Genomic DNA, 22,045 nt, shown 5'->3' on the forward strand with positions numbered 1-22,045 from the left:
GTGACCGTAATTTGTTAGGAGTACTTTTCTATACTGCCGATCGTCTTCAAATACCTTATAGTTAAGCATCACTCAAGAAATAAATACTTCCATAAATTTTAAATATTTGGATAATAGCTACATGCCCTTAATCAAGACCATATTCCACCAGGGAAGATAGGAATGAACACTTGTGTGAATTTCTCATCACTTACCTCTCATTGTAGGTTTCTCACTAAGTGAAACGTATTTGCTGTATTTATTCCAGGCATGCAGAGCAGTTCTTTAAAACTGTTCTCCAGTTTTGAGCAGAAAGCCATGCTGCTAAAGCGCCAGGCGTTTGCTGTCTTCAGTGGAGAACTTGATCAATACCACCTTTACCTTCCTCTAATCCAAGGTAAGAAGGCCCCCCCTCCCCTCCAAGCCCCCTCCCCGCACAGACAGGTCCAGAGTGGCCAAAATGGCTGGAGACCAGGGGGGCCCACAGCACATGCTGGCAGAATGGGCCAGCGTTAGACGAGCGTTCCACGGGGGCAGTCCTAGAAGAACTTTGGTAAATCAGGAACTTTGTTTTAAAAATCAGTTACTATAATGCTGTTAATCTATCAGGTCATTTTTAAAGTCTGGCCATACTTCTTCAGCACTGTCTCCTGCTAGATCCCTCCTGCAGTGCAGACACTTGGAGGGTGCAGTGCTAACGGAGGCTAGTGAAGGAGCAAGACTGTGGAGGAGCGCCTTTATTCCTTAGCAGTTTTTTCCTCTCCTTCACCCTATCAGTATCCTTTATCTGCCTCAAAAATGAATGACTGGGGCTTCCCTTGTGGTCCAGTGGTGAGCAGGGGTTCGGGGTTCAGTCTCTGGTTAGGGAACTACGATCCCACATCTCTCTGGGCCAAAAAACCAAAACATAAAGCAGAAGCAATACTGTAACAAATTCAATGCTGTGCTGTGCTCAGTTGCTTCAGTCGTGTCCGACTCTTTGTGACCCTGTGGACAGCAGCCCACCAGGCACCTCTGTCCACGGGGAATCTCCAGGCAAGAATACTGGAGTGGGTTGCCATGCCCTCCTCCTGGGGATCTTCCTGACCCAGGAATTAATCCCACATCTCCGGCTTCTCCCGCATTGCAGGCAGGTTCTTTACCTACTGAGCCACCTGGGAAGCCCAAGAGATTCAATAAAGACTTTAAAAACAGTCAACATCAAAAATCCTTTTTAAAAAAATGAATGTGGATATTACACATGACTTTGAAGGGTTTTTTTCCCCTCCTTATGAAATGTTAAGATGAACATTCTAATTCACCCTCCTCCAAGATATGAAAGAATTCTCAAATAGAAATGTGTTTTACTCATAGCCTAAACAAGATATAATGAAGTAAAAAAAAAAAAAAACCTTTCAAGATCATGTTAAATATCATGAGTACTAGTGTAAAAACAGTTTTATAAATACTAGAATTATGATGATGTCAGTCATTTTGGGGGAGGGTCAGGTTTATTAAGGTATAATTTACATACAATAAAGATGACTTCCCCTAGTGGCTCAGACGGAGAAGGCAATGGCACCCCACTCCAGTACTCTTGCCTGGAAAATCCCATGGACGGAGGAGCCTGGTAGGCTCCAGTTCATGGGGTCACTAAGAGTCGGACACGACTGAGCGACTTCACTTTCACTTTTCACTTTCATGCATTGGAGAAGGAAATGGCAACCCACTCCAGTGTTCTTGCCTGGAGAATCCCAGGGACGGGGGAGCCTGGTGGGCTGCCGTCTGCGGGGTCGCACAGAGTCGGACACGACTGAAGCGACTTAGCAGCAGCAGCAGCAGTGGCTCAGATGGTAAAGAATCCACCTGCAGTGCAGGAGGCCCAGGTTCAGTCCCTCAGTCCAGAAGATCACCCGGAGAATGGAATGGCTACCCACTCCAGTATTCTTGCCTGGAGAATTCCATCAACAGAGGAGCCTGGTGGGCTACAGTCTATGGGGTCGCTGAGTCAGAAACAGCTAAGTGACTGACACCTTACGTACAGTAGAAGTCACCCTTCTGGCTGTACAGTTCTGTGAATTTTGATAAACACACACAGTCATGTAACCACCACTGCAGTCAAGATACAGAACATTTCCATCACCCCTGAAAGTTTGCTCTTGCCCCTCAGAAGTCATCTCCTCCCCTGACCCCATCAACCACTAAATCTGCTCTCTGCTCGCGTAGTTTCATTTTTTCCAGAATGTGAATGTGATTAGACAGTGTAGAGCCCTTGAGCCTGGCTTCATGCTATTGTACTTACCCGGAGTTACTCCTTTTTGTTTATCTACAGTGTTCCATTCTGTGAGTTGTTTGCCCGGTCACCAGTGGAAGGGCATTCAGGTTGTTCCACATAGAATTATGCAATAGATCTCTTAATGCTGCCCTCCTAAAAATTTTCATGTAGATATCTGTCAGTTCACGAAGTATATGCTTTTCCTAAATATTAGTACTCCTAGTTCTCAGTCCACGTCCCTACTTGATTAACCATTTGAAAGGTCTTAATGATTTTAGGCCAAAACATTAACAGCTTTCCCAGGTATTAATTATGATAGTGTTTTACATTGGCAATAATAAAAAATACCATCTTATACTTCAGCTGACATAATTTCTGCAACGTCAAGCGCATCATGGAGATGTTCATGCCATAACATCCTGAATACCTACAATGTGTGAAAGCGAATGTTCAGATAGGACAGGTCCTTACTTGAAGTACTAACAGGCTGATGAGATCAGAGGGTGACCAGGAATGCCCATGAAGACGGTGGCAGCCCCCCAAAGCCTTCAGCTCAGAGCAGAGTCAGAGCTGAATTTTGTGGCATCCTTACAGGATTTGGGAGCGAGGAAGAGCGACAGGAACCACGTTTCCTGTGGTTCACGGGCAGCATCTGGGATGGTGCTTTATGCACCTGGCCCTGGGACAGGGGCCTGAAAGGGCAGCGTCAAGCCCCCTGTCCCAGAAGCAGAGCGCGGTGGCCAGTGCACCGGGCAGTCCGCCTTCTCGCCCATCAGACTCTCTCCTAAAGCCTGGGGCGAGCCCCAGAGGGCTGGAGAGACACTGTTCAGTGTACAGAGCAAGAAGAACACAGACAGTGACCTTCCTTAACCAGCGGCGTGGAGGGTCTGACCACGGCAGGATGTAAACATTCAATTTCTGAGAGATCATGAGATGGGGAGGGAAGTAGGGGGCCACAGAATAGTATATACATTATATATGGTACTTTTATATATGGCATATATGTATATGGGGGCTTCCCTGGTGGCTCAGAGGCTAAAACGTCTGCCTGCAATGCGGGAGACCCGAGTTCAATCCCTGGGTCGGGAAGATTCCCCTGGAGAAGGAAATGGCAACCCACTCCAGTACTCTTGCCTGGAAAATCCCATGGATGGAGAAGCCTGGTAGGCTGCAGTCCATGGGGTTGCAAAGTCAGACACGACTGAGCGACTTCACTTTTACTTTCTTATATGTATATGAAGGTCACCTTCATGCTGACTTTAAGTAGGAAATGTTTGGGAGCCCTTGGAGAAAGAGGAATTTCTCCAAATAAATACCCTCCACTTTGGATAACTCAAGGGTGGTTTTTTGTTTTTGTTTTTGTTTTTTTGTTTGTTTGTTTGTTTTAATACTACCTGTTTGAAAAAATAGAGTGGAACTCCCTGGCGGTGCTGTAGTGGTGGGTTTCAGAGTGTTCTCTGACAGTCTTGGGTCACTGAGTGGCCTCTGGAGCCATGAGGTCAAGGGAGTAGACAATCCAGAAGGGTCTAAATAATTGTACACCATAGTGGATAGTCAAGACCTGATCAGAAGAGGTAGGAATAGGGAAAGCCTGGTATTTCTCCTCTGGGGTCCCCTCTAGGGTCCTTTCCCCCTGACTGACCACCATCAAGCAGCCCTGGGTGGAGGGTGATGGTTGTGAGTGGAGTGCGGAGCTAAATAACGCCGTAATCTTGGCTCCTCATAACATAAATTTTACATTGATCTCAAAAGAATCTGTAAATGAGCTCAAAGCAATTATTATTATTTTATAATGGGAAGGATGATCAAACGCTGCTTGTCTAGAATTAAAGGAAGACAGTCATCACCCCCTACAAAGGCTCCTGACGAAGGGATCAGAAAGGCAACCCTGAGGCAACACTCCATGCCCTTTAATTGATGAGGGCGGTTCCTTCCAGGTCTCCTGAAGTCCCTCCCATCTTTTAAGTCTTCCTCGTTGTCCTGTGTTAGCTCCATTTTTTACATCAGGATACCGATGCTCAGAGGGATTAGCACCTCTGTAAAGTTGCATTGCCACTACCTGGCAAAACCTGGACTGAAGTCTGAGCTCTCTGGCTCCCAACAGTGGGCTGTGGTCTTCAGGCGGTACCCTTTGAGGCAGGTGAGTTTCACAGATAGGAAGCGGGCTCGGTGAGATTACCTGGCCAGCCTAAAACGAGATTCCACAACCTTGGCAGTGGTGCATGGTTCTGGCTCAGGGCTGTCTCCTCTGTCTACTCACAAGGGCTCCTTAAGCCTGTGAGGTTTATCACTCAGCTAAGAAAGGCGTATTAGAGATTCTAAAATAGATCATCTTGACTGAAGAATAATCTCATGAGTTTAGTTTTGATTTGAAATATCAATACGAAATATGCCCTATGTGTACAAACCACTTTTTTTAAATCTGTTTTTTCTTGAAATAGATTAAGACTCACAAGAAGTTGCACCAGTAGTACCTAGTGTTCCTGGGTACCATTTGTTCAGCTTTCCCTGTGGTAACATCTCACATAAGCATAGTCTCTCATCAAGACCGAAAATTGACATGGGAATGTTACTGCAACTCAACTAGAGACTTGTTCAGAGCTCACCAGTTTCTACAATGCATTCTTCTTGTGTATGTTTGTGTGTGTGTCCAGTTATGTGAATGAATCTCCTCTACAAATTCTTGTGGACAGCACCACAACCAGGACATAGAACTCTTCCCTCACCACTAAGCAACGCCCTCAAGCTACTCATTTCAGTTCAGTCGCTCAGTCGTGTCTGACTCTTTGCGACCCCACGAACTGCAGCACGCCAGGCCTCCCTGTCTCTCACCAACTCCTGGAGTTTACCCAAACTCATGTCCACTGAGTCAGTGATGCCATCCAACCATCTCATCCTCTGTGGTCCGTTTCTCCTCCTGCCTTCAGTCTTTCCCAGCATCAAGCCACTCACTTCTTTATAGAGTCACACCCTCTACCCAGGCCTAACCCTTGGAAACTGCTCACATGTTCTCCATGACTTTGATTTGTCACTTTGAGAATATTGTATAAATGGAATCATGCAGCATGTCACCTTTTGAGAATAGCTTTTTCATTCAGTACAATGCCTCTGAGATCCATCCAGAGGCAAGTAGGTTCATGGGTGTATCAAGAGTTTGCTCTTTTTTAATGAGTAATAATACTCCATTTTATGGATGTTTCACAGTTCATTTATCCATTTAACTGGAGGACATTTGTGTTGTTCCAGTTTGGGGTTATTAGAAATAAAGCCTCTATGATGCATGCATGTACCATTTTTGTGTGGTTGTAAATTGCCATTTCTCTACACAAGGGTTTGATTACAGGGTCCTGTGGTAAATGTGTTTAACTCTCTAGTTCAGTTCAGTCACTCAGTCGTGTTTGACTCTTTGCAACCCCATGGACTATAGCATGCCAGGCTTCCCTGTCCCTCACCAACTCCTGGAGCTTACTCAAACTCATGTCCATCAAGTTGGTGATGCCATCCAACCATCTCATCCTCTGTCGTCCCCTTCTCCTCCCGCCTTCAATCTTTCCCAGCATCAGGGTCTTTTCCAATGAGTCAGTTCTTTGAATCAGGTGGCCAAAGTATTGGAGTTTCAGCTTCTGCGTCAGTCCTTCCAATGAATATTCAGGACTGATTTCCTTTAGGATAGACTGGTTTGATCTCCTTGCAGTCCAAGAGTCTTCTCCAACCCCACAGTTCAAAAGCATCGATTCTTCGGTGCTCAGCTTTCTTTATGGTCCAACTCTCACGTCCAAACATGATTACTGGAAAAACCATAGCTTTGACTAGACAGACCTTTGTCATCTAACTCTCTAAGAAACTCTCTATGAAATTGCCAAACTGTTTTTCAGAGTGGATGTACCATTTTGCATCCTCATTTAAACAGTAATTCAAGTGTCATTATCCTTTTTGATGCCTATAGAGATAACCTTTGTTTCATTCTTGATATTGGCAATTTACCTTCTCTTTTTTGGGGTTAGTGTTTCTAGAAGTTTATTGGTTTTATTGTTCTTTTCAAATTACCAAACTTTAGTTTTATTTGTAATTTCATTTATTTCTGCTCTTTATCACGCCCTTCTTTATCTTTGTTTTGGGTTTAGTCTGTTCTTTTTCTAGTCTCGTAAGGTGGTGGTGGTGGTTTAGTCGCTAAGTCATGTCCAACTCTTGCAACCCCATGGACTGTAGCCTGCCAGGCTCCTCTATCCATGGGATTGTCCAGGCAAGAATACTGGAGTGGGTTGCCATTTCCTTCTCCAAGTATCATAAGACAGAGGCTTAATTTATAGAATTGAGTGCTTTCTTCTTTTATAATGTAAGCACTTAGTGCTATACATTTCCCTCTCGTTACTTTAACTATATCCCACAAAATCTGATAACCTTTTAATTTTCATTCATTGCTTTATATCTTTTATTTGCTTTGATGCTTCCTCTCAGCCCATATCTTATTTATTAATAGAAGTTTGTTAGTTTCCAAGTGTTTCCAGTTGTTCTTCTGTAATTAATTTCCAGTTTGAGTCCATTATGGTCAGAGTGGGCTTCCCTGATGGCTCAGACGATAAAGAATCCACCTGCAATGCGGGAGACCTGGGTTTGATCCCTGGGTTGGGAAGATCCCCTGGAGGAGGGCATGGCAACCCTGGAGAATCCTCATAGACAGAGGAATCTGGTGGGCTACAGTCTATGGGGTCACAAAGAGTCAAACACGACTGAGCGACTAAGCACACACACGTGGTCAGAGAACATTCTTTGTAGAATTTAAATTTGTTGAAGTTAGATTTTGTCATGGGTCATTAAGCAGTCTTGGTGAATGTTCCACGAGCAGTTAATGAGATGAATTCTGCTGTGTTGAGCGGAGTGGTCTGCAAGTGTTGTTTAGATCCTGCAGGCTGGTGGTATTGCTTGGTTCTTCTATATCCTTACTTGACTGTTTTTTTCCTAAGGCTTCTATCCGTCATGCAGTAGGGATGTTGAACCTCAGCTACAGTTGTCAGAAGTTATTCTTCTTTGAGTTCTGGTAGTTCTTTCTTCTTGTAATTTAGACCGCTGTTGTTCGGTACACAGGCATTTAGGATGTTACATCTTCCTGCTGAATTGACCTTTCGCTCTGCAGTGTCCCCCTTTGACCCTGGTGCTCTGCTCTGCTCTGCAGTCCATTCCGTGTTAATAGTGCCACTCCAGCTTTCTTAAAATGTTTGCATGGTGTGTCTTTTCCCATCTGTTTACCTTTAACCTACTTATATAATTATATTTGAAGTGAGTTTTGTGTAAGATAGCATACAAGTTTTGTGTAAGATAGCATACTTCTTCTTTCTGGAGAAGGCAATGGCACCCCACTCCAGTACTTCTGCCTGGAAAATCCCATGGATGGAGGAGCCTGGTGGCTGCAGTCCATGGGGTCACTAGAGTCGGACACGACTGAGCGACTTCACTTTCACTTTTCACTTTCATGCATTGGAGAAGGAAATGGCAACCCACTCCAGTGTTCTTGCCTGGAGAATCCCAGGGACGGGGAAGCCTGGTGAGCTGCCGTCTGTGGGGTTGCGCAGAGTTGGACACGACTGAAGTGGCTTGGCGGCGGCAGCAGCATACAAGTACATCATTTCTTTCATCCATTCAACCAGTCTCTCTCTTTTAACTGGTGGATTTAGACAGTTTACCTTTAATGTAATTACTGGCATGTCAGGATATATTATGCCTTTTTTAAAATTTTCTGTTTGTTCCTTGTTTTTAATTCCTTTGTTTGCCTTTTTTCTATTTTCCTGAGGTTACTTGAACATTTTTTCAGCATTACATTTTGATTTATTTAAAGTGGGTTTGGGGATGTGTCTCTTTTTAAAGTTTTTGCAGTGGTGGCTATAGGGATTCCAGTGAACATAGAATGTATATACTTGTATCAACATTTTACATCATTTGGGATGCTCTTCTGTTCTCCCATGTGGTATAGGTGTCTGAAATACTACCTTTTCGTATTGGAACCATAAGAGGTAGAGATAAAACTTTTTGCTTTTACTGTCCAACATAGGTTAACTACTCAGGAAGAAAGAATATTGTATGATTTTAAGAGAAGTTTATTACTAATGTATTCCAGTGAATCTTAACCAGGATGTCCATAGTTCAGCTGTTTGCCCTGGCAATTTGTCATATTCCTCAGAAACCTTAAATTATGAGAAGAATCACATTCTATAAGCAATTATTTCAGTGGAGAAATGGGGAAGACTTAGAGACTAGAGAGTTTCACTCAACTTTTTTTTTCCTGCAGGAATTGAAGTTTTTGTCGTAGTTGTCAAATCTAAACTTTACTGAATCATTCTTGTGTTCACTCAACTTCACTTGTCACTCCTCACCCCCAAAATACAGTGCCATCTGCCAACCAACCTATGTGATCTTATAGTTTGATGTCTTGTACTTGATATTCTTAGAAGAACATTTACAGGACTTCCCTGGAGGTCCAGCGGTTAGGACTCCATGCTTCTGCCGGGGGCACAGGTTTGACCCCGGGTCAGGGAACTAAGATCCCGCAAGCTAGATAGCATGACCAAAAATTAAGAATTAAAAAAACCCACCATCACTTACATGCTCATTGATGATGCAGTGGATTTCCGGCTTGAGCCGGAAGTTGATGCCTTCCTCCCTACTCAGCTGTAGCAGGGGAATAAGAGGCCCTTGGCTCACTTCTTTAGCAAAGGCCAGGAACTGCTGTGCCTCACAAAGAAGAGGGCTGTGGGCAAACATGAAGAGCAGTACCATTCTCCCAACACCCAGCTCACATACAGTTGTTGTCAAATGTCAGAGCGATTGCAGTTGTGTTTTTCCTCTTTGTCTAGTGAGAAGCTCCAAACTCCTCATTTGTGTGACATCTCGAAAATCTTCTTTCCTTAGAACGCCTGACAGACAATCTCAGAGTGGGACAGACATCCTCAGTTGCTGCTCAGATGTTTCTTTTTTTCAGAGTTTTGCTGCTAAGAATATCTCCCCAACATTTGACTTCACTGTGGCCAATAATGGTCTCTGAATTGGTAAGTGCAAGTACTTTATTCTTGAGGTAAAATTGGAGTTTTTTAAAATGCGGTTTCAGCAATAATGTACCCTTTTGTGTATGTATAATTTGATCTGTAAAATTTTCAATCGAGTTGGTAGTGCATGGTCAGCTCTTGGTTAAGTAGTGATATTTTATCCTCTAATCTTAGTTGACCTCTCAATTGTAGTTATTTAAATTAATTTGATATTATTTGCTTTTTTTTTTTTTTGGCCACCCCATGTGACTTTTGGGATCTGACTTCCCCAGCCAAAGATTGAAGCCAGCAGTGAAAGCATTGAGTCTTAACCACTGGACTGCCATAGAGCGCCCTGTTTGCTATTTTTCAAACTGGCCTTTTCCCACTTTTAATGAGACATAAGTGTCATGCAGCAGCATATAAGTTTAAAGTGCACCACGTAATGATTTGACTGAAATATATCATGAGACCCGTATCACATTCAGTTAACATCCATCATCTCATACAGATCCAAAAGAAAAGAATTTTTTTTCCTTGTGATGACAACTCAGGATTTACAGTCTTTACTTCACCTGTGACTTACAGCAGCTTTGACTGCAGTTGTCACATCCTGCGTTATCCCTAGTAATAACATACCGGGGTCCAGCCCCGGCTGATCCAGGGTATTCGAAGGAGAGACGGCTTCGGCGACCTATTTATTTATTTATCAAAGATATAAAGAGTAATAGAATGAGGAGAGCTCAGTAGGAAAATTCAGTGGAGATAAGAGGCTGAGTAGCTTGGTTTACGCGGAAAATCAATATAACCCGTGACACCAGGTTAGCTCTGACCACGGAGGCCGCAGGCGCCCTCTCGAATAGCGGAAGGTGCCCCACCTTAGACACCTTCTCGAGTGAGTCTTAGAAGCCCAGGCAAATAAATGGCCGCAGAGGATATCCGCACTCCAGATGGAGACTCAGCTGGAAATTGAGGGGAAGAATGACATGGGGAGACCAGGCTTTGGTGAGCAAGGTCCATAGCTTTATTTTCAACAGGGGCTTTTATACCCTAAGTTACACATAGAGGATAATAGGGGATGCAAAGTCAGCAGTCTTTGATCCTTATCAAAAACCAAGGTTTCTTTCCTGCAAATTTATCGTATACAAATGGTTTAGGTGATTTACATCATCTTCTGGCCAGAAGGCCTATTAACATTTTATGACTCTTGACAAAGACTTATCAACAAAGACTTATTTTTTCTAAGAGTAATTATTTTAAGGTTTGGCGCCATCTTCCGAAGATAAAATTGCATTCCTATAGGGCGGATGTGTAATGGGTTTACAACAAAGGAAAGAATTTATTACCTTAAGGGTCTAAAGTTACTAACACCAAGGCCACTACTTATTTTTTCTACATACCAACTATATTAATTAATACACATTCAAGGATACAATTCAGGGGATGTGAAAACTTGGCAACAAGCATTGGCTCATCAATGAAATCTTTTACTAGTTTTATTCTGACAGTTTCTAACTCTCTGAGAGGCTCTAAGCTATTTGAATATCTTAAGCTTCCCGTGCCTCTCGAGGCTGGGAGACTGTAAACAATCGTATGCATAGCTGTAGGAGCCCGGGTAAACTTGTCAGGCGAGTTAGAGAGCCATCTGAGGGGTTTGTATTTAAACACTCCTAATTGCCCAGGAACTTTATTAATTGGAGCTGTAAGTTAACTCTTTGACAGAGAGAGCGAGATGGTGGTGGGGGACAGCCCCCAGTAAAGTCAGAGGTGAGAGCACAAAGCAATAAAGTAGGCAGACTCTGGTTTTTTGGGGGTAGATGCTCGAGAATATCCAGGGGGACTCCTGAGGCTCGATCCCGCCTTTGCGTATGCCGAGCCTCCTTCCTCACTACCTTTGTCACGAGTGGAATGCCTCACCGGCTCCCGGCAATAACATATGTCTTATAAATCAACGTTTGTATCTTTGACCACCTTCATTCAATCTTCCCTCTTCCCACCCCCTGCCTCTGATCTCTTCTGTGAGTTCAGTTTGGTTTTGCTTTGTTTTGTTTCTTAGGTTCCCCTTATAAGTGAGATTATACAGTATTTGTCTTTCTCTCCTGACTTATTTTATGTAGTGTAATGCCCTCAGAGTCCTTCCAAATTACTACAGATGTGCCAATGGCAAGATTCCTCCTTTTCATGCTGAATAGCATTCTACTGTGTGTGTGTATTCTCATATACATACATATGCATATGTGTGTAAACATATATACATATGCATGTATGTGTGTATACGCACACATGCATATACATATGTGTATGTGTGTAAACATATATACATATGCGTGTGTGTACATACACATATATGTGCATGTGTATATATTCATATATATATATATATATATATGAAACTTAATCCATTTATTTGTTGATAGACACTTAGAATGTTTCCATGTCTTGGCTACTATATCGGGTTGACCAAAAAGTTCATTCAGGTTCTTCCCACGTCACAGAAAAACCTGAACTTTTTGGCCAACCTAGTAAATAATGCTGCCTTGAATATGGGGGTGCACATATCTCTTTGAGAATATTTTCATTTCCTTGGAGTATAGTCCCAGAAGTAGGTTTCGTGGATCATACGGTAGTTCTATTTTTAATTTTTTGAGGAGCGGTTATACTGTTTTCCATAGTGACTATACCAGTTTATCATCCCACCAGCAGTGCACGAGGGCTCCCTTTTCTCCACATCCTCACCAGCATTTGTAATCTCGCCCGTTGGATGACAGCAGTTCTAACGGGTGTGAGGTGATGTCTCATCGTGGTTTTGATTTGCGTTTCCTTGATGATTAGTGATGTTGAGCATCTTTTCATGTGCCTGTTGGCCATTCCTATAGCTTCTTTGGAAAAATGTCAATTCAAGTCCTCTGCCCATTTTTTATTTGATTATTTGCTTTTTCGTTATTGAGTTATATGAGTTCTTTATGTATTTTGGATTTATCCCTTACTGCATTTGGTTTGCAAATATTTTTTTCCCATTTCATAGGTTGTCTTTTCATATTTTTGATTCCTTTTGTTTTATTTGCTAATTTTTATGGACATACAAATTTTAAACATTAAGCTAGATTTAACCTCTCTCAAAGAGTAACTTGAATTCACTTTTTTTTTTTTTTTAAGATTCAGGCATTCATACAGCTTGAAGAAGAGCTGAAAAAGGACAATGAATCATTGAGGTAAGTAGTGTATGAGTCTGTGCACATATGTGAAGGTTAATGGACATCACTGTATTTTTTTTGTTTTGATTTTTTTTTTTTTAGATCCAGACTGTGAACATCAATTTATGATGTAGGGTTAGCTCATCCTAAACACCATTTTCTTGAAGTAGTTGTGAAGGGACCAGCTATTCTGACCATTTTTCAAAAGGAAAAAACCTTCTTGTGGACATTTCATAGGCAAAAGGACTACATTGGATGGGAATGAATTTCTAACAAGAGTTTCTTTGCCAATTTATAGAAACAGCAACAAAATCAACAGAATAAAAGTTGCAGCCTCTGATGGAAATGGGCCGTCGGTGGGGGAGATACCCCAGAGCGAGCTGGTCCTCTGTTTATCAGCTTGCAAATTCCTAGACACAGCACTCTCTTTTCCACCTGACAAGATGCCACTGTTTCAGATGTAAGTCACAGGGGACCACGTGTCCTCTTTGAAGGAGGTGACTTTCTTTCCTCGTCAGCACTTTCACTTGTTCTTTCCTGTACAGCATGTGGGTTACCAGTGGCCGAGGAGCCTGCTCAGAGTACCGAGTTTCAGATTACTCGCAACATCTGTGGTTTGGTGAATTTGGCTCACAGTAGTATTTATGCATGGGTTTCTGTTCGTGTGTGTGTTTCAGTGGGTTTTGCTATTGGGTGGTTATAAAACAGAGGCCCGCGCTGGTGATCCTCACTGCATTTACGTATTTTCTTTTCTTGGTCTCTTTGTTTTTAATTAACTAAATGGAACACGCTGTCTCCAGTTCACTCTGCCACTATTGGCTCACATTCCTGTGGGCTTAACATGGCCGCTCGTATGTTTCATTTCATGCCTGGCCCCAGATGCCACTTCTCTCTGTCCTGTCGCCCTAAAGAGAGGAATCGTGTAGAAATGTTTGTGGTTAGAAACACAGAATGAAAGAAGCCAGTCTGAAATGGCTACATACCATATGTTTTCAACTATATGATGATCTGTAAAGGACAAAACTGTAAAGACAGTGAACAGATGAGTGTGTCCCAGGAGTGGAGAGGGAGGCGGGGCACAGGATTTTCAGGGCAGTGAGATGATTGTGTGCGATTGTGTGTCTACTATACTGTGAACACATGTCGTTACACACTTGTCCAAGCCGATGGAAGATGCAGCTCCAAGAGTGAACCCTAAGCTTAACTCTGGACATGGGGTGATGGTGGTGAGCCAGTGTCAGTTCATCAATTGTAACATGTACCCTTCCGGTGGGAGTGTTGACAGGGAGGCTCAGCCTAGTAAAGAAGGGGCAGGGGGCAAATGGGAAACCTCCATACCTGCTGCTCAATTTTGGATGAACCTAAAACTGCTCTAAAAAAGAAAGTTGTTAAAAAAAATTAAAAAAATAAATAAATAAATAAAAAGAAAGGTTTTTTTTTTTCTTTAAGTGAGTTCCAATGTACGTGAATATGCATAGCATATTCACTAATTATAATAGGCAAAAAGTAGAGAAAACCTAAATGTCCATCCATTGACAAGTAGATAAATAACATATGGTGTGTCCGGACAATGCAATAGTCTACAACACAAAGAGATGGAAGTGTCAGCACGTGGTAACAGCATGGGCGAGCCTTGACGATAGTAGGTTAAGTGAGAAAAGCCAGGTACAAACAGCCATGTAGTACATCAGTTGGAATGTAATCGTGTACAACCATGATTCTAATTTATATGAAATGTCTAGAATAAAAAAGACCTGTACAGACAGAAAGTAGTTCAGTGGTGGCCTCGACTGAGGAGCGGATTGAAGGATGAGACTGAGGGATGACTGGAGTGGATTGAGGGGTGAGTGCTAAAGGGAGCAGCAATTCTATTTGGGGTTTTAAAATACCCTAAAATTGATCACGATGGATGGTGATGGACGTACAATTCTGTGAATATACCAAAAGCTATGGAATGGTGCAGTCTATTTTTTATTGTATTTTGGGCTGTCCTGGGTCTTAGTTGCAGCATGCAAAGTATTTATTTGCAGCGTGTGAACTCTTAAGTTGCGGCATGTGGGATCTAGTTCCCCGACCAGGCATTGAACCCACATTCCCTACACTGGGAGCGTGGAGTCTTAGCCACTGAACCACCAGAGAGTCCTGAATAGTACACTTTAAACGAGTGAACTGTACAGTACGTGAATTACATCTCAGAGAAGCTATTTGAAAACCTCTGGATGGGCTGTGAGCCCATGTGCCTGACCTCGGATTCTCTTCCTCCAGTTACAGGTGGGCATTTGTTCCCGAAGTGGACACAGAAAGCCCTGCCTTCTCAGATTTAGAAGAGGATCACCAAGAATGCAAGCCCCACACTGTCAGGATTCTTGAACTTCTAAAATTAAAATATGGGGTAATTGTTTTCCTTTTTACAAAATTTGTATTTGTGGTGGAGGGGAACGGGCTCAGGGGGTGAGTGAAGTACTTCATATGCCATTTGATTTCAATGACTTTGAACGGGGTTCAAATTGCCTCTTAAGTGTTCAGACTTGAAGAGGGTTATACATTTCATCTTTGTCTTAGCGTTTGTATGTCACTTTCTCATCCTGGATGCTAAGAGGCGAAGCATCCTCTTAGCAAAGTGTCCTGGGTAGACACAGTCCTACAGAACAGCGGTCCCCAACCTCCTCGGCATCAGGAGGTGGTTTTGTGGAAGGCACTCTTTCCATAGACCAGGGAGCTGGGATGGGTTGGGGGCGTGGTTTCAGGGTGGTTTCATTACCTTTATTGTGCACTTTCTTTCTTTCATCGTTACATTGTGATAATGAAATAATGATCCAACTCACCATAATGCAGCATCACTGGGAGCCCTGAGCTTGTTTTCCTGCAACCTGATGGTCCCAGCTGGGAGTCATGGGAGACAGGGACACCCGAAGTATGTTGCTAATGTCCAGTCTACTCTGTAATCTCATCTTGTTCAACTGCTCACCTTCTGCTTTGCAGCTCGGTTCCTGAATAGACCACAGGCTGGGGACCCCTGCTGTAGAAGGAGACGTGCCTGCAGAGTCCCTCTGTGACTCAGAGGAAGGGCCTGCAGGAGGGGTGGCAGGGGCCCCAGCAGGATGGCTCACAGCGAAATCTGGTGGAAGACGGCAGTGGGGACGTGGGATTCGAGTTAACGCTGCTGCCGTCAGGGCAGACAGGGAGTTTTCCTAGAGGACTCATGTCTTAGCTTTCACCACCTGCATGAGCCTCTCTAATCTTTAGCATGTCGTCGTTGGTTTTTTGCAGGAAATCAGCAGCTCAGATGAGATCGCCTTGAAGAGCGAGTTCCCTCTGCTGCGCCAGCATTCTCTTTCCAGCGTTAGGCAACTGATGCCCTTCTTTGAGACTCTAAACTGTGCTTTTAAAACCCAGAGTCGACTGTCCACCGATACCCAAGGCCCTCCTCCACTCATGGAGTTTCCTGTCGCAGATAACCCAAGGGTCTTGAAACAACTGGAAGAATGTGTTGAACATGACTTTTTGGAACATCTGGAATGTTAACCCTGGACCGGAGAATTTCTGTAAGCCATTTACTGAGACCTTGAGAAAAGCCAGGATATACTGAAAATGGAAAAGGAGCCAGGATAGTGGTTCTAAACAAGTCTATCTCAATTTCAAAAGTAAATTTCAAATCTTTTTTTTTTTTTTTTTTTTGGTGGCCAACAAAACACACCTCCCTGAAATGCCTTGTAATATATTTAGGTCTGATTTTGTGTTTCTTCCTCAATGTATGTAAAGAAGTGAAATTAATATATCATCTAATGGTGGCACAAAATTTGTAATATAAAGTAAACCATGAAGAGATTGAAAAGTTGGGGTTTTTTGTTGCAGATGTGTCAGTACATCTCTCTAAACGTTTTTAACTCGTTGAATATTATTTTTAACCTTTCATACATGTGTCCCTTTAAATGTTTATTTTGGTACCACATTTTAAAATGAAAATACATTATTTTCTGAAAATAGTAATAGCCCGTTACCTTTGACTATTCAGCAGAGGTGTAAGCGTGAAGACAATCTCAGTGTATTTAACTCTTGCCGAATTAAAATCACACGTTCGCACCTTCTGCTGGGTAAGAAATACACCGTTTTCAACCCTCCGACAGCTGTCACCTCAGTTATACAGTGCAATGTGCCTAACCAGCACTTTCCACTTGACATAAATCAATCATCATGGTCGCAGAGGCTTTAATGCCTGAAACTACTGTCGGGGAAATTCACTCTGGACTCTTCTTATTACTCTGTCCTCTCTGGGAACTCTGAACCTCTGCAGACATCGCTGTTCGTGAAAATAATTCCTAGGTTCCTCAGCACAGACTCCTTGGGGCTGGCAGCATGCCGTCTCACTCTTTTCAAGCCTCTTTGTCTTACCCCAGCTTCCCTATTTAGAGTCCACTTGGCACGCGTCCTGCACACTCTCTGCCTGTGCTCCAGGCTTGCCTCCCAGACCTGCCTGTCTCATGTTCCCTTTTCAGCCACCAGGGCATTCCATGACATCACTTTCCAGGTCAAACGATGCTGACTGCTCTGATCTGGGCTCTCAGATACATCCTTTCTTACAGACAAGGGTGTCTGGGGACTTGACAAACACTATTGGTTTCGTTTCTTGTAACATCCTACCATGTATAAGTCTGTGAGCAGGGCAGAAGCAATTTGTGTCACTGGCCCCAAGAGAGGATGTGGGGAACACAGAACCACTTGGTTCCCTGCTGCTGCTGCTAAGTCTCTTCAGTCGTGTCCGACTCTGTGCGACCCTATAGATGGCAGCCCACCAGGCTCCCCGGTCCCTGGGATTCTCCAGGCAAGAACACTGGAGTGGGTTGCCATTTCCTTCTCCAATGCATGAAAGTGAAAAGTGAAAGTGAAGTCGCTCTGTTGTGCCCGACTCTTAGCGAACCCGTGGACTGCAGCCTTCCAGGCTCCTCCGTCCATGGGATTTTCCAGGCAAGAGTACTGGAGTGGGGTGCTAAAAGAGTCGAAAAGCACCATCACATATATGGGTATTCATACAAATATGTGTTAAAAATTACACGCAGGGACTTCGTGTTGGTCCAGCAGCGAAGACTCGGTGTTCCCAGTGCAAGAATCCCAGTTTGGATTCCTGGTGGAGGAACGAAGATCTCGCATGCCACATGGTACAGCACCCCCCAAACTGACAACCAATCTGAGAGCTTATTTATATCACCAGTAGCTATTATGGTATGAAAGATAGTTCTCGTGTCTGTACTTAGATTTACAAATTTTGTTTTTTCCTTTTTTTTTCTCTCCAGTGTCTAAAACAACTCAATACCATATGTAATTTAATCCTTTTTTATTAAGTAGAAATCTTAAAGGGAGTTAATAATACATCTCTGTTTAGCATAAAACAGTAAAAAAGAAGTCTTGTAAATGTGATGGCTGAAGCTCCAATACTTTGGCCACCTGATGTGAAAAGCAACTCATTGGAAAAGACCCTGACGTTGGGAAAGATGGAAGGCAGAAGGAGAAGGGGACAACAGAGGATGAGATGGTTGGATGGCATCACTGACTCGATGGACATGAGTTTGAGGACTCAGTTTTACCCACATGCTAGACTGGCCATATACTTTGTGCCTCAGTCTTCTCAACTACAAAGTGGAATTATCAATGGTAATTACCCCTCAGAGTTGTAGGAACTAATCCTCTCTGTATTCCCTCAGTGATCTATATATTTTTTTTCACTTTTTTGGGGATCTTTTGTGTCTTATTTTTTTGACTTTTTATTTTATATTGGAGCATACTATTAACGATGTTGTGTTAATTTCAGGTGTATAGCAAAGTGATCCAGTTATACGTGTATCTATTCTTTCTCCAATTCTTTTCCCATTTAGGTTGTTACATAACATTGAGCAGAGTTCCACACGCTACACAGTAGATCCTTGTTGATTATCCATTTTAAATATACCAAGGTGTACATGTCAACCCCAAACTCCCTAACTGTACCTCCCCCCAACCCCCACCTTTGCCCCTATCTGTAACCATAAGTTTGTTCTCATAAGCCTATGAGTCTGTTTCTGTTTTATAAGTTCCTTTGTATCTTTTTTTTATACCACATATAAGCAATATCATATGATGTCTTTATCTGACTTCACTAAGTATGACAATCTCTGGACTCATCCCATGTTGCTTCAGTGGTCTGTATAGTTTTAATCATGCATGTGTGTGTGCTCAGTCATATCCGACTCTCTGCAGCTCCATGGACTGTAGCCCTCCAGGCTCCTCTGTTCATGGAATTTTCCAGGCAAGAATACTGGAGTGGATTTCCATTTCCGACTCCAGGGATCTTCCTGTCCCAGGGATCGAACCCACATCTCTTGCATCTCCTGCACCGGCAAGTGGATTCTTCACCACTGTGCCATCTGGGAAACCCCCACCAGCGAAAGCGAAGCTTGTGCTCACTCTCAGTATCCACAAGCCTATGTGTTGCATTAATTGACCTGAGTATCCACATAGATTGTGTATTTTATAAAAGAGAAAATGGAGATTTTTTTTTTTTGGCCACATCACACGATATGTAGGATCTTAGCTCCCCGACCAAGGATCAAACCTGTGGCCCCTGCAGTGGAAGAATAGGAACTTAATCCCTGGGCAGCCAGGGAAGTCCCCGCATTTGTTGTTTTTGTTTAAGTATGAGGAAAAACAAAATTACCAGTTTTTTTTTTCCTTCCTCATGGAGGCTCTTCTCCACCCCATTTTGAAGATGACTGTTCTGACTCAGTTCCTCCTAGAAGGTAAACCAGGTGTCCAGCCCAAGGACCAAAGTGCCACTGCTCTGGGGGCAAGCAGTGAGCTGGAACCCCTGTTCTAAGAAAGCAGGGTTTGGAACACACGCGGCTGCAGCTGGGTGTGGTGAGAACAGAGCCCATATGTATGGGAATGACATGGTCGTTACCACTGGGGTGCTTTCCAGGGGCTGGGCGTGGCGCTGTGTCATCTGGGTTGTTTCCTAAGCTGCGGAGGAGGTAAGCAGTGTTACCCAATTCTACAAAGTCAACAGAGTCTATGTTCGTCTTGGTCTAGAGCACTATGTCCTCAAGCCCAGTGCCAAGAAGAGTTCAACAGGAAAACCCCAGGAGGGCTGCTGCTGCGTGGCGAGGTATGGAAGACCACTTCTGAGGGCACCCTGCCCAGTGGGCTTCCTGCCAAACCTGGCCACCCTGGGGTCATGGCAGAGCGGGTGGCTCCCAAGGTGTGGTGAGGAGTATCTTAAAGGAGAACAAGCCTTATTTCCCAGTATGTGTGTATGCCCAGCAAAATTAGAAGGAGCTGGATGGGTCCAGACAGTTGATGAAGCCTCTAATTAAAAGCTTTGAACAACAACCTGGGAGACCAGACAGAATCTGGTCTTTGGAATAAAATTCTCATGTAAGACAATGCCTTCTACTAGGTATTATTTGCAGTTTAATTGTTGTTCAGTCACTAAGTCCTGTCCAACTCTTTGCGACCCATGGGCTGTAGCACACCAGGCTTTGGTGTCCTTCACCATCTCCTGGAGTTTGCTCAAATTCATGTCCATTGAGCCAGTGATACCATCCAACCATCTCATCCTCTGTCATCCCCTGCCCCTCCTCTGCCTTCAGTCTTTCCCAGCACCAAGTTCTTTTCCAATGAGTCAGCTCTTTGAATCAGGTGACCAAAGTATTGGAGCTTCAACATCAGTCCTTGCAATGAACACTCAGTGTTGATTTCCTTTAGGATTGACTAGCTAAGGATCTCCTTGCTGTCCAAGGGACTCTTCCAAGAGTTTTCTCTAGCATCACAATTCAAAAGCATCAATTGTTCAGTGTTCAGCTTTTCTTTATGGTCCAACTCTCACATCTGTACATGACTACTGGAAAAACCATACCTTCGACTACATGAACCCACAAACATGGAAAAGTAGCACCATCAAAGGAGAGACTGGTCATGTGGACCTGGACCAGCCAAGGAGTCCATTCTACACCAAGGGCCAACTGGATGTTGTGACAATCACTACAGTGGTATCTTGGCGATCGGGGGCTCCTCTCTAGTTGTGCTGTGCAGGCTTCTCACTGCGGGGGCTTCTCGTTGCAGAGCATGGGCTCTAGGCACGTGGGCTTCAGTATTTGCAGCACACAGGTTCAGGAGTCGTGGTGCACAGGTTTAGTTGCTCCACAGCATGTGGAATCTTCTCAGACCAGGGATTGAACCAGGGACCCCTGCACGGGCAGGGAGACTCCTATCCACTGAACCATGGGGGAGTCTGTATTATAAGTTGTTTTTGATGCCAGTGCTTCCTGGACCACTCTTGGAGAAACACTAGTTTGCAGAGCAATGAGTTCACAGAGATGATGGCTCTTATGGAAACAAAGAAGAAGCCGCAAGGCTGAAGCTTGTCTGGTTACTTTTCATCCTAAACTGGTAGCTCTTTCCAAGTGGTCCTCTATCTAAATCAGTATGCCTACCTTCAAGCCAAGGGGGAAATGGACTTTAAAATCGGGTCTAGGAAGAGAGTCCCCTAAAGAATTTAAGATAGAATTACCCTGTGATCCAGCAATTCCAGTAAAAACTGAAAGCAGAGTCACAAACTTGTACACCCACATCCGTGGCAGCATTATCCACAACAGCTGAGGTGGAAATAACCTGCATGTCCATCAATGGATGAATGGATAAACGTGGTATAGACATACAGTGGAAGATTATTCAGCCTTAAAAAGGAGTGAAATTCGGACACGAGCTACAACATGGATGAACCTTGAGCCCATGATGCTAAGTGAAATAAACCAGTCACAAAAGGACAAATATGATTCCACGTACATGAGCTACCTGAACTAGTCAAATTCATAGAAAAAGGAAACAGAATGGTGGTTGCCACAGGCTGGAGGAGAAAGGACTGAGGAGTTAGTGTTCAATGGGCACAGAATTTCAGTTAGGGTTGAGAAAGTCCTGGAGATGGATGCTGTTGACAGTTGCATAACAATGTGAATGTAATTAATGTTGCTGAATTGTCCACCCAAGGGCTAAAATGATAAATGTTATGCTTTGTATATAATACCACAATAAAAGTTTTAAAATACTGTGAATTTAAAGTGAGAGCAGGGGAGATAGCCCAGGCCCCACCTTATCTGGCGAACAAGCATTTGTACCAGCCCAAGTTTCCCCCCACCCAAAGTCAACCAGAAGCAAGTGGGAGGGGGAATAATAAGAACAAACTTGCCCTTCAGTGTTTCAGCTTTAGAAAAAGAAGTTGCTTCACGTTTTACCCTAAATTGAAATTATAATAATGATTGTTGGGACTTCTCTGGTGGTCCAGTAGTTAAGACTTTGCCTTCTACTACAGGGCGTGGAGGTTCAATCCCTGTTGGGAAGCTGATATCCCACATACCTTGTGGCCAAAAAAACCAAAAACATAAAACAGAAGCAATATTGTAACAAATTCAATAATGAGTTGAAAAATGGCCCACATTGAAAAAAAAATTTTGTTTTAAAGTAATGACTCTTGATGCCTGATGGGGTTTCTAGCCTCCTGAAGGCCTTGGCTCTCTCTCCTGTCTCCTCCAACCACTCGGGATTTCTCATCTGCTGCATTTCTTACATATGTTGTT

General features: G+C 43.4%; 1 protein-coding gene across 8 annotated transcripts in view; it reads left to right on the top strand.

Annotated features, from left to right (window-relative positions):
• The window catches only part of DOP1B (DOP1 leucine zipper like protein B), a 131,178-nt gene extending 114,614 nt beyond the window's left edge, over window positions 1-16,564 (top strand). For 7 of the 8 annotated variants that reach the window (XM_070796656.1, XM_070796671.1, XM_070796677.1 and 4 more), the window contains 6 exons: window positions 248-376; window positions 9,137-9,273; window positions 12,406-12,461; window positions 12,742-12,903; window positions 14,709-14,835; window positions 15,714-16,564. In XM_070796656.1, the coding sequence (XP_070652757.1) occupies window positions 248-376; window positions 9,137-9,273; window positions 12,406-12,461; window positions 12,742-12,903; window positions 14,709-14,835; window positions 15,714-15,968 (866 nt within the window). In that variant the 3' untranslated portion in view covers window positions 15,969-16,564. Of the gene's footprint in view, window positions 1-247; window positions 377-9,136; window positions 9,274-12,405; window positions 12,462-12,741; window positions 12,904-14,708; window positions 14,836-15,713 lie in introns of those variants that run through there. The other variant, XR_011568658.1, reaches the window with a different exon arrangement.
• The last annotated feature ends 5,481 nt before the right edge of the window (window positions 16,565-22,045 follow it).

The sequence above is a fragment of the Bos indicus genome, chromosome 1 (assembly GCF_029378745.1).
Source record: "Bos indicus isolate NIAB-ARS_2022 breed Sahiwal x Tharparkar chromosome 1, NIAB-ARS_B.indTharparkar_mat_pri_1.0, whole genome shotgun sequence".
In the NCBI taxonomy this organism is placed as follows: domain Eukaryota; kingdom Metazoa; phylum Chordata; class Mammalia; order Artiodactyla; family Bovidae; genus Bos; species Bos indicus.